Genomic DNA, 14,761 nt, shown 5'->3' with positions numbered 1-14,761 from the left:
GCTTATATTTAGTACAAATTTAAACTTTAATTCTTCTATATCGTAAATATTAAAAGTTTATTGTTTTCAATTGCAAAAACATCAATCTGAAAGATTAAAACTGAAAAAATGATAAACTTGAATACATCGAATTGATTAATATTCAAACAATAATGCTTTCGGATGGGAAAATGATAAGCTTGAATGCTTCGCATTTGGGTAACTTGATTTCTTACATTTGTAAAAAATATATACTCGAATGCTTTCAATTGGAAAAATCTAAAACCTGAATGTTACCGGCTGGGAAAATGTTAAACTTTAATGCTTTCAATTGGTTAATATTTAAACTTGAATGCTTCCAATTGGGAAAATATTAAACTTGGATGATTCCGATTGATGAATATTCAAACTTAAATGTTTATAATTAGTAAATACTCCAACTTTAATTATTTAAATTTATCAGTATCTTCAACTTAAACGTTTCCAATTAGTCAATACTTAATCATGAATACTTGAAGCTGTTGAATCATAAACTTGAACTCTGCGAATTGAAAAAAACCTCAACTTGAATGCTTTAACTGGTAAAATCTTAAAAGCTTCATTTCAAAAGTATTAAAAATTAAAAATTTAAATACTTCAATTGAAAAAAGCCTCAACTTAAATGCTTTAGTTGGAAAAATTATAAACTTGAAAGCTTGCCGTTGGGAAAATGATCAATTTGAATTCTTGCAGTTGCTGGTCAATATTCAAACGTGAATATTTCAGAAGGGTACATTCCCAAACTTTAAAGTTTTCTATTCATACAATCTTAAAATTGAATGCTTCAATAGGAAAAATCCTACATTTGAATGGTTTCAATTAGAAAAATTTTAAATTTGAATGTTTAATTTCGACCAATAATAAAATTGATTGCTTCAAATTCAAAAATGATAAACTTGAATGCTTTCATTGGATAAATGATAAACTTTAATGCTTTCATTGGATAAATGATAAACTTTAATGCTTTCATTGGATAAATGATAAACTGTAAAGCTTGAAATTAAAAAAATGATATACTTAAAATCTTGAAATTGGAAAAATAATAAATTTGAAAGCTTTAAATGGAAAATAAATCCTAAATTTGAATTCTTCAGATTGGAAATGTTCTAAATCTGAATGCTTCCAATTGTAAAAATCCTAAACTTGAATGCTTCAAATTGTAAAAAAGTTAAATTTGAATGCTTCCAATTGAAAAAATCCTAATTTTGAATGCTCCCAATTGGAAAAATCATAAACTTGAATGCTTTAATTGGACCAATAATAAACTTGATTCAATTTGGAAAATTATATACTTGAATGCTTTAATTTGAGAAATGATAAATTTGAAAGCTTAAAATTGGAAAAATGGTAAGCTTGAAATGCGAAAAATGATAAACTTGACTGCTTCTAATTGGTCAATATTCAAACTTGAATGCTTCCAGCTGGAAAATATTCAGACTTGAATGCTTCCAGATGGAAAATATTCAGACTTGAATGCTTCCAACTGGAAAATAATCAAACTTAAAAGCTTCCCACTGGTTTAAGATTCACTTGACAAATTTAGTTCATTTTATTTTTTTCGTACCAATCTTTCATTTTCTAACATTTTCCTAACTTGATACTTGACAAAATCCTAAAATATTTTTATTTTTTGTTACAGGTAAGTGTGCTGATATTCCAGGCTCTGTGGATCCCTACTCGAAATTCAGTAAGGAATACGAAAATTAATTTAATTCTATCTAAGTTTTATTTTGACCTTTCTTCTCTTTTAAATTTGGTTTATTTTTGCGACTCTGAGGAAGGGAGACGTCCGTCCGCACTGAGATACTTATTAAGATCGTCCTGTTGCGTCTCATAAATTATACTCTCTGGCCAACTCGCATTGCGGTAACACGATTCTGTCTCGGAGTTAATTTCGCTACAGTCACGGTGTCTTGCTCTGTCCTTTATCGCCGTTTTCCTCCCCCGCGACAATACACAATGAAATGTTTTTGTCAGCCCACGCAAAACTTTTGCCGCCCGGTACGTATGTCTGTATTCTTGCCATTTTCTCCGTCACACCTTTGTTCTCTCTTTTCATTTACTTGGCTTTCACGGGATGAACTATAAACTGATCATGTACTCTCACCTTTTTAGTAAGTGTCAGAAAATCTTTGGAAAAGTTGGGAAAAGAAGATGTAAGGGGATTTTCATCACAGTTGCTTTCGGATTTTATTCTCCTGGATTGTATTCTGCTGGGAATTGACGCCGCACCGCGGACTGGGATGAGAAGAGCTGCGTTGGTATATGTGTTGTTCACTCAGGCGTGACAAAAAAGAGATAAAACCGTTCAGAGTCCCTGGATTGTATTCAACCGTCAGTCCCAAAATCCGCTTACTGTCCAGGTTGCACTGTATTTTTGTTTTTTTTTTGTTTTAGAAGGAAATGATATTAAATTGTGAACTCCTTTCTAAGTAACACCTCTAGCCATTTTGATAAAGTTCACACTTGAATTTGTCCAATTGGAGAAATGTAAAACTTTAATGCGTCCAAGTCTAAGAATTTTAAACTTAACTGCTTCCAGTGAGGAAATTTTTAACTTAAATTCTTCCTGCTGGGGGAATCCCAATTTCGACTTCTTTCAATTGGGAAAAACTTAGATTCCAGTTCTTCCAATAGAAAACTGCTTGCAATTTGAAAAATCTGTAATGTGGCTGCTTCCAATTAGAAAACCTTAGACTTGAATGCTTTCAATTGGGATAATCCCAAACTTGACCTGTTCCAAACTTGAAAAATCTTCAATTCCAACGCTTAAAATTGAAATTATTTTGAATTTCACTGCTGAAAAAATGTTCAATGTGTCTGCTTCCTATTGGAAATATTTTTAAATGCAATGCTTTCAATTTGGAAACATCTTAAATGTGTCTGCTTCTAATTAGAAACTTTTAGACTTGAAAGGCTTCCAACTGGGATAATCCCAAACTTCACTTGTTCTAAATGGGAAAATTTCAGATTCCAATGCTTCAAATTGAAAAAATCTTGAATTTTACTGCTGGGAAAATGCTCAATTTCACTGCTTCAAATTGAAAAAATCTTAAAATGCACTGCTTCCAATTTGTAAATCTTTATTGTGTCTGCTTCCAATCAGAAAATTTTATACTTGAATGTTTCCAACTGGGAAAACCCCAAACCTGACTGGTTCTAACTGGGAAAGTCTGTAATTTTAATGCTTCAGATTGGAAAAAGCTTAAACTGCCCTGCTTTAAATCTTGAAAAGTCTTAAATGTGACTTCTTCCAATTATAAAATCTTTTACTTGAATGCTTTCAACTAGAAAAATCCTACAGTTCCTGGGATAATTCAAAATTTAACTGCTTCTAACATGAAAAATATCCAACTTGAAATCATGAACTTGACTGCTTTTAAATAGAATGTTATGTTTCATTGCTTTAAATTGGGAAAATCTGAAATTTGACTGTTTACAACTAAGAAAATTCTTAAATTTAACTGATTCGATTTAGAAAAATCTCAAATTTGACTGCTTTCAATTGTGAAAAACTTCAATTTAAGAGCTCCCAACTGGAATTTTTGTTTAGCTTGGCTGCATCCAACTGGCAAAATCCCAAATTTGGCTGAACTCAACTCGGAAAATCTGAAATTTCACTGATTTTAACTGGAATTTTTGTTAAACTTGACTGCTTCCAATTGGGAAGATCCTAAATTTTTCGATCTCCAACTGCGGAAATCCTCAACTTTACTGTTTCCAACTAGGAAATCCTTAAGTTAATTGTTTTCAATTAGAAACAGGGGAAAATCTTAAATCAGAATGCTTTTATTCAGGAAGGTTTTAAGCTTGAATGATTCCAACTGGGAAAATCATAAATTTGATTGATTCCAACTAGAAAAGTCTTAAATTTTATTGCTTCAAATAGAACAATATTGAACTTGATTACTTAAAACTGGGAAAATCCTACATTTGAATGCTCCTAATTTAGAAAATCCCAAATTCGATTGCTTATAACTTGGATTATCTTAAACGCCAATGCTTTCAACAGGGAAGATCTCAAATATGACTGCCTCTAACTGAGATCTCATCCATTTTTTATTCCAATTGACGAAATCTTCAGTTTCAGTGCCCCCAATTAGAAAAATCTGAAATTTGACGGATTTCAACTAGAATGATCTCAAACTTTAATACTTCCAACTGTGAAAATGTTAAGCATAAATGCTTCCGACCGGGGAAAATCTCAAACTTGACTGCTTCTAACTGACAAATCATTAATTTTTCTCCTTCCAATTGGAAAATTCTTTAATTTGACAGTTTCCCGTTAGAAAAATTTTAAAGGTGACTGCTTCCATCTGGAATGATCTTAACCTGTAATGTTTCCGACTAGAAAAATTGTATCTTAAAAGATTTCTCATATAAAGTGTTCAGGATTTAATGTTCCCAGCTGAAAAGTGACCAAATTTTATTGCTTCCAATTGTAGAACATAGTAAAATGTTTTTTGCTTCTGATGCGAATAAGACGAAGATAAATCCTTGAAACTACTTTTGTTTCAATTCCATTTAAGATTTTTTCCCCAACCTTTCTTAAAAAAATGTGAAATCCTCTTTCCAACCTGTTAGAGTGTCAGCATAGGTTCAAGGGTCGAATCTAGTTATGGGAAAGTTCCGTTTCCGCGGAAGTGCATTTACACCAGTTTACATGAGTAAACAGGGTATCATTGGGTCCAAAGGGAAATTTACTGCGGACGTTTCGAATCCGGGAAACTGTTTGAAATTCTCTGTTAGTCTATGTTTCTCTGGATCCTTTTATCATCCGTGGTTCCTTCTAGACCCAATTCCTGGAAATGTATGCAAGACGAATTGAAATGCATGTGGGGATGCGCGTGGGCGTTCAAGTCTACTCAAATATAACCGCGATAGAGCGATGTGACTAGTCTCTCGGCGTCGAGCGGCGTCGCGACGGCGCATTTTCGCCCTGTTTGACTTTCATGCTTAAATCAAATTACGGATCGCAAATCTCGATTCCTAGTATTTTCTGCTTACGTCTGCAAATGTAGGGAAAATATCAGGAAGGAAAGTTAAATTTGATAAAAGCAATTTGAAGGCGACAAAAAAGGTGACTTTTTTTTAAAATGTCTCGGATCATAGTCTGTCCCCTCTTACTATTACCTAATGCCCTTTTTTCAACCCAAATTGCCCCTTTTTCTTTTTTAAGAATCATTATCATCAACAAAAATTCGAGAACATCTACAGCTTCAGTGGTTCGTGTCGGATCTAAGTTTCTAGAATTCCGATGACATCACAAAATGATGTTGACCAATTTTGAGAGACGAATTTCCTTAAACAACTTCAATTTAATTTATCTCAATTAAGCTCTTCAATTAATGCAACTTCGCCTCACAATTGCGCCATATATTTTTATGACGTCATTGGGACCCTTCGAGAATATTCTAGAAACTTAGCACGGACATGAACCACTTTAGCTGTAGAATGCTCGCAAAGTTGGCAATGTATGTTTCGTAGTCGAGAACTGTGTTCATCAATCGTTTTTCATAATAACAATTTCAATTATTTCCTAAAAGATTTATTTGTTAATTTGCTTAAAAAAGGTAACGGTTCCATTTATTAACTTCAATTTGAAACGTTTTAAATCCCTAAGAGATTTTAATAAAAAATATTATATTTTCAACAAAACAGACGAACTTTTGAGCAAGAAAATTATTTTTTACGGTAAAAGACGAATTTTCAACCAGGGATATGCGTGTTAACAAAGTACTCCAAATTTCAACAAAATAACTTAATTTTCAACCAAAAAAAGATAAATTCTCAACAAATAATTGAATAGTAGATATATCTACAAAAAAATATTTTTATTTTAAATGAAAAACAGTTGCCTTCGCCCAAAAACGACAAATTTTTAAAAGAACTGTTTATTTTTCAGCCAAGAAAAAAAATGCAATCAAAGTGTTGAAGTTACAATCCAAAAATATCAATTTTCTGCACAACAGTAGAATTTTTAACCCGAAAATATAAATTTTTGAAAAGGCGTTAATTTTCAACAAAATAGTTGTATTTTTCACCGTAAAGGATGATTTTTTTAACAAAATAGGTACGTTTTCAATAAAAAATATAAATTTTTAACAGAAGTGCATTTTAACTCAAAAAATTAATTCTTTCCGAAGAATGTAATATTTTATATCTACCAAAAAATATTTTAATTTTAAATCAGAAATAGATGAATCTTCATCCACAATTGAAAATTATTTTTTAAAAAAGTTCATTTTCAACTAAAAACAATTTCTCTTTCAAGAGAAAATAAAGTTTGGAACACGTTTTTTAAATTTTGAAAACAAAAAGATTTTGAATTTGCTATACAAAAGTTATAATTAACTAAAAAAAAATTATATCTTCCACATCCAAATTGTACTTCTCAGGACCAAAAATGATCTTACGTTTCAACTTAAAATTATGATTCTTTTTCAAATTCCCTATTCCAAATTAGAAATCTTTCAAATCTCTTAAAATACTTGTAATGCGTTATTTTTTTGTTGAAAATTAATTATATGTAAGATGAATTTCAAACTTAAGAATGTGAATTTTTAGCAAAACAGTCACATTTTCAGTTAAAAATTTAAGGTTTAATAAACAAACAAAAAAGAAGAATTTTTAACTAAAAATTGAATCTTAAAAAAAGAACTTTTAAGAAAGCAGTTCAATTTTTACCCAAGGAGTTAAATTTTCCAGTTAAAAAAATGAGTTGAACAAAATATTCGACTACTCAACCAAAACAGATTAATTTGCAACCAAACAGTTAACAAAAAATTGATATTCTGCCAAAAAAAGTAGAATTTTCAACAATATACATAAACTTTCTACCCAACAGTTAAATTTTCTTCGAAATTGTTTAATTTTCAAGCCGTATATTTGAATTTTCTATCCAAGCAGATTAATTTTTAACTAGGCAATTGCATTTTTTAAAAAAAGGTGAAATTTCTACAAAAATTGATGAATTTTCAAACCAAAAAGATGAATGTAAAAAAATTCATAGCCAAGAAAGTAAAAAATTACGATAAAATTGTTGAATTTTAAAGCTAAAAAGACGAATTTTCAACATTGAATTTTCAGCAAAATCAATCTTGAACCAAATAACAAAATGTTGAACCATCTTTGGTTCAACATTTAAATGATTTTATTGATAAATTTATTTATTATTATTTTTTTTATTGCATTTTATTGGCTCATTCTTAACCAACAATTTAATATTCTTTTAACCGAAAAGGTTACACTATCAACCAAAAATAGTGAGATTTTCTTATTGCTTTAAGAAAAAATATATTTTTTTCCATAACACACTTTTTTATTTCAGGCTCTAAACTTTTAAATTCAGTCTACACATAAGTTTATAACTTGAAAAATGTTATTATCTTAAAAAATTTGATGCGAATTTTTTGAAGTCTTCTAGCCGATCCGAGTACTGAAATTGTCATATTCTGATGTCGAGGACATCCACGACACGGTTTCGTTTCATAACTAACGATTTACAGTTAATCCTCTCTCGCGTGACCTAATTAATCCGGATAATTAATTAAACCGAGATATCGACTATCGTTTATTTTCGTCGTTTACGATGGTTGGCCTATAACGAGTCATGATTGGCAAATGTTAGTGTGCATCGTGCACTAACTCGTTGATGATGTCGATTGTCGATGTGCGGGAAAGTACAGTTATCCCATTATTGCACTAGGGCGTTATGGCTTCGATTCCGGCCATTCGTTTTCTAACAATAAATATCGAACAAGCCGCTATTATTTAACCGCTGGGAATCTCAGAGCCCCGGGTGTGTCAACATTGTTCTCCGGAACCGAGACAGGTACGATCGTTAAAGTATCGTATACACGATTTTGTCTCTCTCTCTCTCTCTCTCAACATTCTCCGGCGCATTGTGGCTGTCTCATTATCTAGTCTAGTTCAATGCGGTGTATCCAAGTTGAAGCTTCTCACAATTAAGGACCTCTTTGATGTTCGGAAAAGTGGTCAACGTTTTCATCTTTTCAGGAAAATTGCGACTAATGTGCTTCCAGTTGGAAAATATTTGATTGCATACAACAGGAAAATATTTTAATTATTACAAATTGAATGCTTCAAAGTGGAGAATATGGAAATTATAGACAGGCCAGAGAATTAAAAAAAGGGAATTTGAAACTGGTGAGGGAAAGTCGCGGAATGTCAATCATGATGTTCGGAAAAGTCTTTAACGTTTTCATCTTTTGAGGAAAACTGCGATTAATGTGCTTTCAATTGGAAAATATTATATTGATTGTTTCCAACTAGAAAATATTTCAAATTGGATGCTTGAAACTGTTAATTATGATAATTATCTACTGGCCAGAGAATTCTGGAAAATCAGGAAATTTGAAACTGGTGAGGGCAAGTCGGGGAATGTCAATCTTGAATTTCAGAAAAGTGTTCAAAATTTTTCATCTTTTGAGGAAAACTGCGACTAATGTGCTTTCAGTTGAAAGATATGATCTTGATTGCTTCCAACTACAAAATGTTTTTAATATTCGTAATTGGATGCTTCAAACTGAAAAATATAGAAATTTGAGACAGGGCAGAGCATTATGGAAAGTCAGGGAATTTGAAATTGGTGAGTGGAAGTCGGGGAATGTCAGCATTGATTAAAAAAAAGTGTTCAACATTTTTCATCTTTTGAGGAAAACTGCGACTAATGTGCTTCCAACTGGGAGATGTATTAGGTATTCAAAATTAGATGCTTCAAATGAATCATATAGAAATTATAGACTGGCCAGGGAATTCTGGAAACTTAAGGAAAATGAAACTGGTGAGCGAAAGTTGGTGAATGTAAATCTTGATATTCGGAATTTTCATTTATTGAGAAAAATTGCGACTAATGTGCTTTCACTTTGAAATTATTTTATTACTTCCAACTTGGATATATTTTAGGTATTCAAAATATGATCCTTTCAACTGGAAAATATAGAAACTGCAGACAGGCAGGGAATTCTGCAAAATAAGGGAATTTGAAACTGGTGAGCGAAAGTCGGGGAATGTCATTCTTGATGTTTGGAATAGTGTTCAACATTTTTCATCTTTTTAGGAAAACTTTGACTTATGTGCTACCAATTGGAAAATATTTTATTACTTCCAACCGGGAGATATTAGAAATATTCTAAATTAGATGCTTCAAACTGGAAAATATAGAAATTAGAGGGTTGCTACTAGTCAGAGAATTCTGAAAAGTCAGGGTATTTAAAACTGGTAAGGGGAAGTCAGGGAAGATCTCAAATAAATGACAATTTTTTTAAAAACTCAATCTTTCCGGATGAAAATTCGTTTTTTTGAACTGAAGAATCTTTCTTGGTAAAAAAATTTAACTCTTGCCTTGAAAATTCTCCTTTTTTTGTTAAAAAATTCATCACTTATCATATAAATTTCATTTTTTTGCGACTAATGTGGTTCCAATTGGAAAATATTATATTGGTTGCTTCCAACTAGAAAATTCAGGAAAATCCGGAAATTTAAAACTGTTAAAGGAAAGTCACGGAAGATGTAAAATAAATAAAAGTGTGAAAAAGTCATTCTTTTTTAATGAAAATTCTTCTTTTATATTCAAAATTTATCTCTTGTTTTAGAAATTTAATTTTTTTTTTTAGTCTAGTGTGCTTTCAATTGGAAAATATTCGATTGCTTCCGACTGGAAAATATTCTAAATATTTAAAATTGAATCCTGGAAATTCTGATAATTTAATTCTGATAATTTATAACTGCTGATGAAAATTCAAGGAATGTTAGGGAATATCTGAAATAAATAACAATATTGTTAAAAAGTCCTTTTTAAAACAAAATAAGTCTTTTTTGGTTGCAAATTCAACTATTTTGGACGATTTTTTTTCTTCCAAAATTCGTCTCTTATCGTAAAAATGTCATATTTTATTGTTTTTAAAAATGTAACTGTTAGTATTTAATGATTGTGTTGGAAAGTTGTCTTTTTTTTAATTCAAATAAACTTTTAAGTTGAAAGTAAAACTACTTTCTTAACAAATAATTTGGTTGTTGTAGATTTATTATTTCAGTTAAAAATTCATTTTTTTGGCTGAAAATTCGTTTTTTTAAATGAAGATCAATTTTTTAAACTGAATTTGTGACTATTCCATTTTTACTATAAAATTGATCTTTTTTAGTGGAATATTCATGTTTTTGGTTAAAAATTGAATTATTTTGTTTAAAATTCTTATATATATATTTTTTTTTATGAAGATTAGTTTTCTCAACTGCAAATGTAACTATTGTATTTTTGGTTGGAAAATATTCGATTTTAGTTGAAAATTCATGTCATATGTTAAAAATGGTCTTTTATTAGAAAATTAATTATTTCGTTGTTGAATATTCATGTTGCTGAAGATTCATCATTTCATTTAAAAATTGATTTCTTTGGTTAAAAGTGTATCTGTTGTTTTTGTTGAAAATTCTTTTTTTTATGATTAATTTTACTAACTGAAAACGTAATTATTTCATTTTCCATTTAAAATTTGTTGTCCTTTTTTAAAAAATCACGTATTTTGTTAAAAATGTATCTTTTTTTGTTACGAAAAAATTCTTCTTTTTGGTTGAAAATTTGACTATTTTTTTAAAAATGTCTTTTTTAATAACTTTTTTGTTAAAACTTCATATTTTCTGTGTGAAAACTTGACTATTTTGTAGAAAGCTCATCTTTTTTTGACTTGAAAATTTCTAATTTTTTATGATTTTTGTTTATTGACTGACATTTTTCCTGGTTGAAAATTCTACTCTTTTGTTGAAGAATTTTGTTTTTGGTTCAAAAATTAATCTGTTTTTTTTTAGGTTCAACAATTTTGGTGAAAATGCTTGTACATCAGTTCAGTACAACTGATTTTGATTGAAAATGAAAATATTTGTCAGTGGAAACTTGATATATTTTGTCGAAAATTTGTCTTTTGGGGTAGAAAATTAATGTTTTTGGGGTAAAATTACCTTTTTTTTTGTTGAAAATTCATCTATTCCGTAAATTTTTAAAAATGGATTACCTTTAAGTTCTAATATATATGCAAATTTAAATTTTTTTCTCCTTAAAAATGTTGTACTAAAAGTCACTGAAAGTATAAAATAAATTTAAAAAGAAACCTTTTTTTGCATTAAAATTATTGATCTCCTAGGTGTAAATTTGGTTTCATACGTGAAAAAAAAATTTGAACCGATCGTGTAAAATGAATTTTTTTAAGGGAAAGTCAGGGAATTTCGAAACTGAAATTTTGTAGCAACCCTTAATTAAAGATGCTCATGAAATAAAATTTATAATTTTTGAACCACAAATTCTTAGTTAAATCACTTAAAATTGATTCGTTTAAAGTAGGAAATACTTAAATTAAACTAATTAAAAATTTCCTGCGCTTTTTATGAAGTAGGAAGTGAACAATAGAACTTGTCATCGAACATTTTTTATCGATTATTTTTTATTTCTAAGCAAAAAAGATGCAAGTCATTTGTAAGACAAAAGTAGATAAGGCGTTTTGAGACAGCCATAAAACCGGCAACAGCGCGTGCACGTGGCCCTTTTACCTGGTCCGCCTCTACTTTCTTCGGGCCCCACGCACGACGCACACGCATGATGCACACGCATCAAGCACACGCAAAATCGTCGCTGGAGGCATGAATGTCAATCGGTACAAATTTTAATTTTTTTGAATGTACCCTCACAAATCATTGAAAACTATACAGTAGGGTGGAGCAAAAAAATTATTAGTTTTTTTCAAATTCGGGTGGGGTCTAACATTTGTAGCTTAGTACCTGGATTAATAAAGCTCAAAGTAATGAATATTAGTACATTTTTTATTATTTTGATACGAAGTAAAATTTGTAATGAGCGGAATGGATTCTAACAGTTAGTAAATAAACCTTTTAATATCTTTCAAAAGCTGCGCAGCAATAGAAAAAATTAGTATACACCGTGCAATTGTACTTAAATTTAAATACATGATTTAAAAGTATGAATTTTGAATCCTGTTTTTTTGCATTCAAGTTTCACATTTCAATTAATTACTAGTAGCTGCAAGGAATCAAGTTTTAATTTTTTAATTCCATTTAAATTATTTTGATAAATTAATTGATTCCATTAGTAAGTATTCAGATTTTAGTATTTTACTTTTAAAATTTTTCGCAAAAAGGCTTACCAATTAAATTTTTTTTTAAGATTTCATGTAATTTAGGAAGCTATTCGTTGATATATATTACGAATAAGTTAAAGTACTTTCTCCTTTCCGCCGAGGAAATTAAATTTCTAAAAAATGTGCATTCGCAATTTATTGAAAATTTTAGAGGGTCTTTTGTGTGTTTTGTTTTCTTTTAAAACATATTTGTATTAGAATCGAGATTAGAATCAATCAACTTTTAAATAATAATTTCTCTTTTTCCCCTGTTTCCAAGAAATTTCCTACTTTTCTTGTTTTTTTGGGTTCATGTGAACTGAAAATTAATGAAACCTGATAAGAAAATCCATTAATATATTCATTTGAAAATTCAAATGCTTTGTTGGCAATTCACCTTTTGGGCTTAAAAATTCAATAATTTGGTAAAAATTAGTTTCTTTGGCTTTAAAATGCAACTGTTCTATTGAAAATTCTATATTTTCTTATAAAATTAAACTATATGGTTAATAATTAATTTTTTCATAAAAAATTCAAATGGTTTGTTGAGAATTCGCTTCTTTGGCTTAAAACTTCAATAATTTGGTGAAATTTTTGTTACTTTTTTGACTGAAAAATCCTTCTTGGTTGAAAATTAATTTTTTTATCAAAATTTCAAATGTTTTGTAGATCATTTTCCTTCTTGGCTTGAAAATTCAACAATTTAGTTTAAAAAATTTCTCTTCTGTAAAATAAAAATTTTTTCTCTTGTGAAAAACTCGTCTTTCTCGCTTTAAAATTAAAATCATTTGCGGTTAAAATATTAATTATAATGTTTTTTGTTGGAGCATCTTTGTATTTTTAAAATACAAGTAGTTGGTTAAAAATAAAATATTTTGTTGAACATTAAAAATTCAACTTTTTTTGGTTCATAATTCCGCATTGTTTTGTTGAATATTCGTCTTTTCCGCTTTTGGGAGCATTATGGGCAGTGGGACCTGCAAATCTGGCATTACAAATTTTGGCGCGAAATTTGAATTTCAAAATTAACTTTTTTCGCTCTGAACCTCATTCATCAAAGTTAATTAGAAGTAACGAGATGCCACTTGTAAATCAGGTTACTTAAAGCAACTCTACGAGTCTCGAATTTAATTTTCTATAAAAGCAAGTGAGTTCCGCTTCAGATATGGGTCGTAGTCAATAAGAAAACTAATGGGAATTTCGTTATGTTTGCAAATTTACGAGATATTCAGTGACAGTTGCTACAATGCACCCAGTGCACGAACACTTGCAGAACATGGTGAGTCACCATGTGACATTTGACCCCCACCATCACTCGGTCTTTTCACTACGGTGGTGGCTTCCAGTGTCTCTCAACCGATTAAGATCTGAAAAATTTGTTATCCTCCATTTTTTGAAGATGTAACCCTAAAAAAGCATTTCAGTTACAATTAATTCCAGTTGGAAGCACTCAAGTTTTAATCAATATCAGTTGGAAGCACTCAAATTTCAATAATATCCAGTTGGAAGCACTTAAGTTTCAATTAATACCCGCTGTAAGAACTCAAGTTTCAGTCTATACCAGTTGGAAGCATTGCAATTACAGTTTATAACAATTGGAAGCTCTATAATTTCAGATCTTACCAATTGGAAGCATTAAATTTTAAGTGTATACCAGTTGGAAGCTTTATAATTTCAGATCTTACCAGTTGGAAGCATTAAAATTTAAGATTATACCAGTTGGAAGCTTTTTAAATTTCAGGTAATACAAGTTGGAAGTCTTGAAATTCCAATTAATACCACTTGGAAGCATTGTTATTTTATTTCATACCAATTGAAAGCATTGCAACTTTAATGAATACCAGCTGAAAAGTTGGAAGCATTAAAATTGGTTGAGAATTCAACCATTTTTTTGGAATTTCATTTTTTCCTCTTTTTCTTAATTCAACTGTTTTTAGTTAATTTTGTTTAACTTTATTGATTAAAACCTTATCGATTCTAGTGTAAAATGCATGTATTTTGTTAAAAATTTGTCTTTTTTTTTAGTTAAAAATTTCGTTTTCTTCGATTAAAAATGCAACTACTTTTTCTGATTTAGATTGAAATATATTTTTTTAAACTTTATCGCTTTTTGTTGAAAATTCTATTATTGGGTTAAAAATTCTTTTTTATTGTTGTTGAAGATTCATCATTTTAGTTAAAAATTCATTTCTTTAATTTAAAATTGAACTATTTTGTTTCAAATTAGTTTTTTCTAAATGAAAATGAATATTTTCTTAACTGAAAATCTAACTCGTTTTTTTTTTTTTTTAAAGTTGAACATTCAATCTTTTGGTAGAAAATTTATATTTTTGAGTTAATATTCAACTTTTTTGATAGGAAATTAATTTTTTGGTTTAAAAATTGAGTAATTTTGTTAGAAATTAATTTTTTTAATTCAAAACCTATATTCTAGATTTTTAAAAAATCGACTGTTTAGTAGAAAATTCGGCTTTCTGGCTGAAAAATTCAACGTTTTCGATAAAAAAAATCTGTTTCTTCATTGACTGAGAAATCTTTCCTGGTTGAAGGCTGAACTTTTTGGCAGAAATTTCTATTTTTTGTTTGAAAATGAATCT

The 14,761-nt window shown here is 29.5% G+C and overlaps 1 protein-coding gene across 3 annotated transcripts in view; it reads left to right on the top strand.

Annotated features, from left to right (window-relative positions):
* The window catches only part of LOC117173208 (protein scalloped), a 310,159-nt gene that overhangs the window by 165,969 nt on the left and 129,429 nt on the right, over positions 1-14,761 (top strand). For all 3 annotated transcript variants that reach the window (XM_033361657.1, XM_033361656.1, XM_033361655.1), the window contains one exon: positions 1,658-1,705. In XM_033361657.1, coding sequence (XP_033217548.1) covers positions 1,658-1,705 — 48 coding nt within the window. The remainder of the gene's footprint in view (positions 1-1,657; positions 1,706-14,761) is intronic.

Source organism: Belonocnema kinseyi, chromosome 5 (genome assembly GCF_010883055.1).
Source record: "Belonocnema kinseyi isolate 2016_QV_RU_SX_M_011 chromosome 5, B_treatae_v1, whole genome shotgun sequence".
Lineage (NCBI taxonomy): Eukaryota > Metazoa > Arthropoda > Insecta > Hymenoptera > Cynipidae > Belonocnema > Belonocnema kinseyi.
The sequence above is the reverse complement of the archived record's forward strand: the minus strand, read 5'-3'. Positions and strand labels throughout refer to the sequence as shown.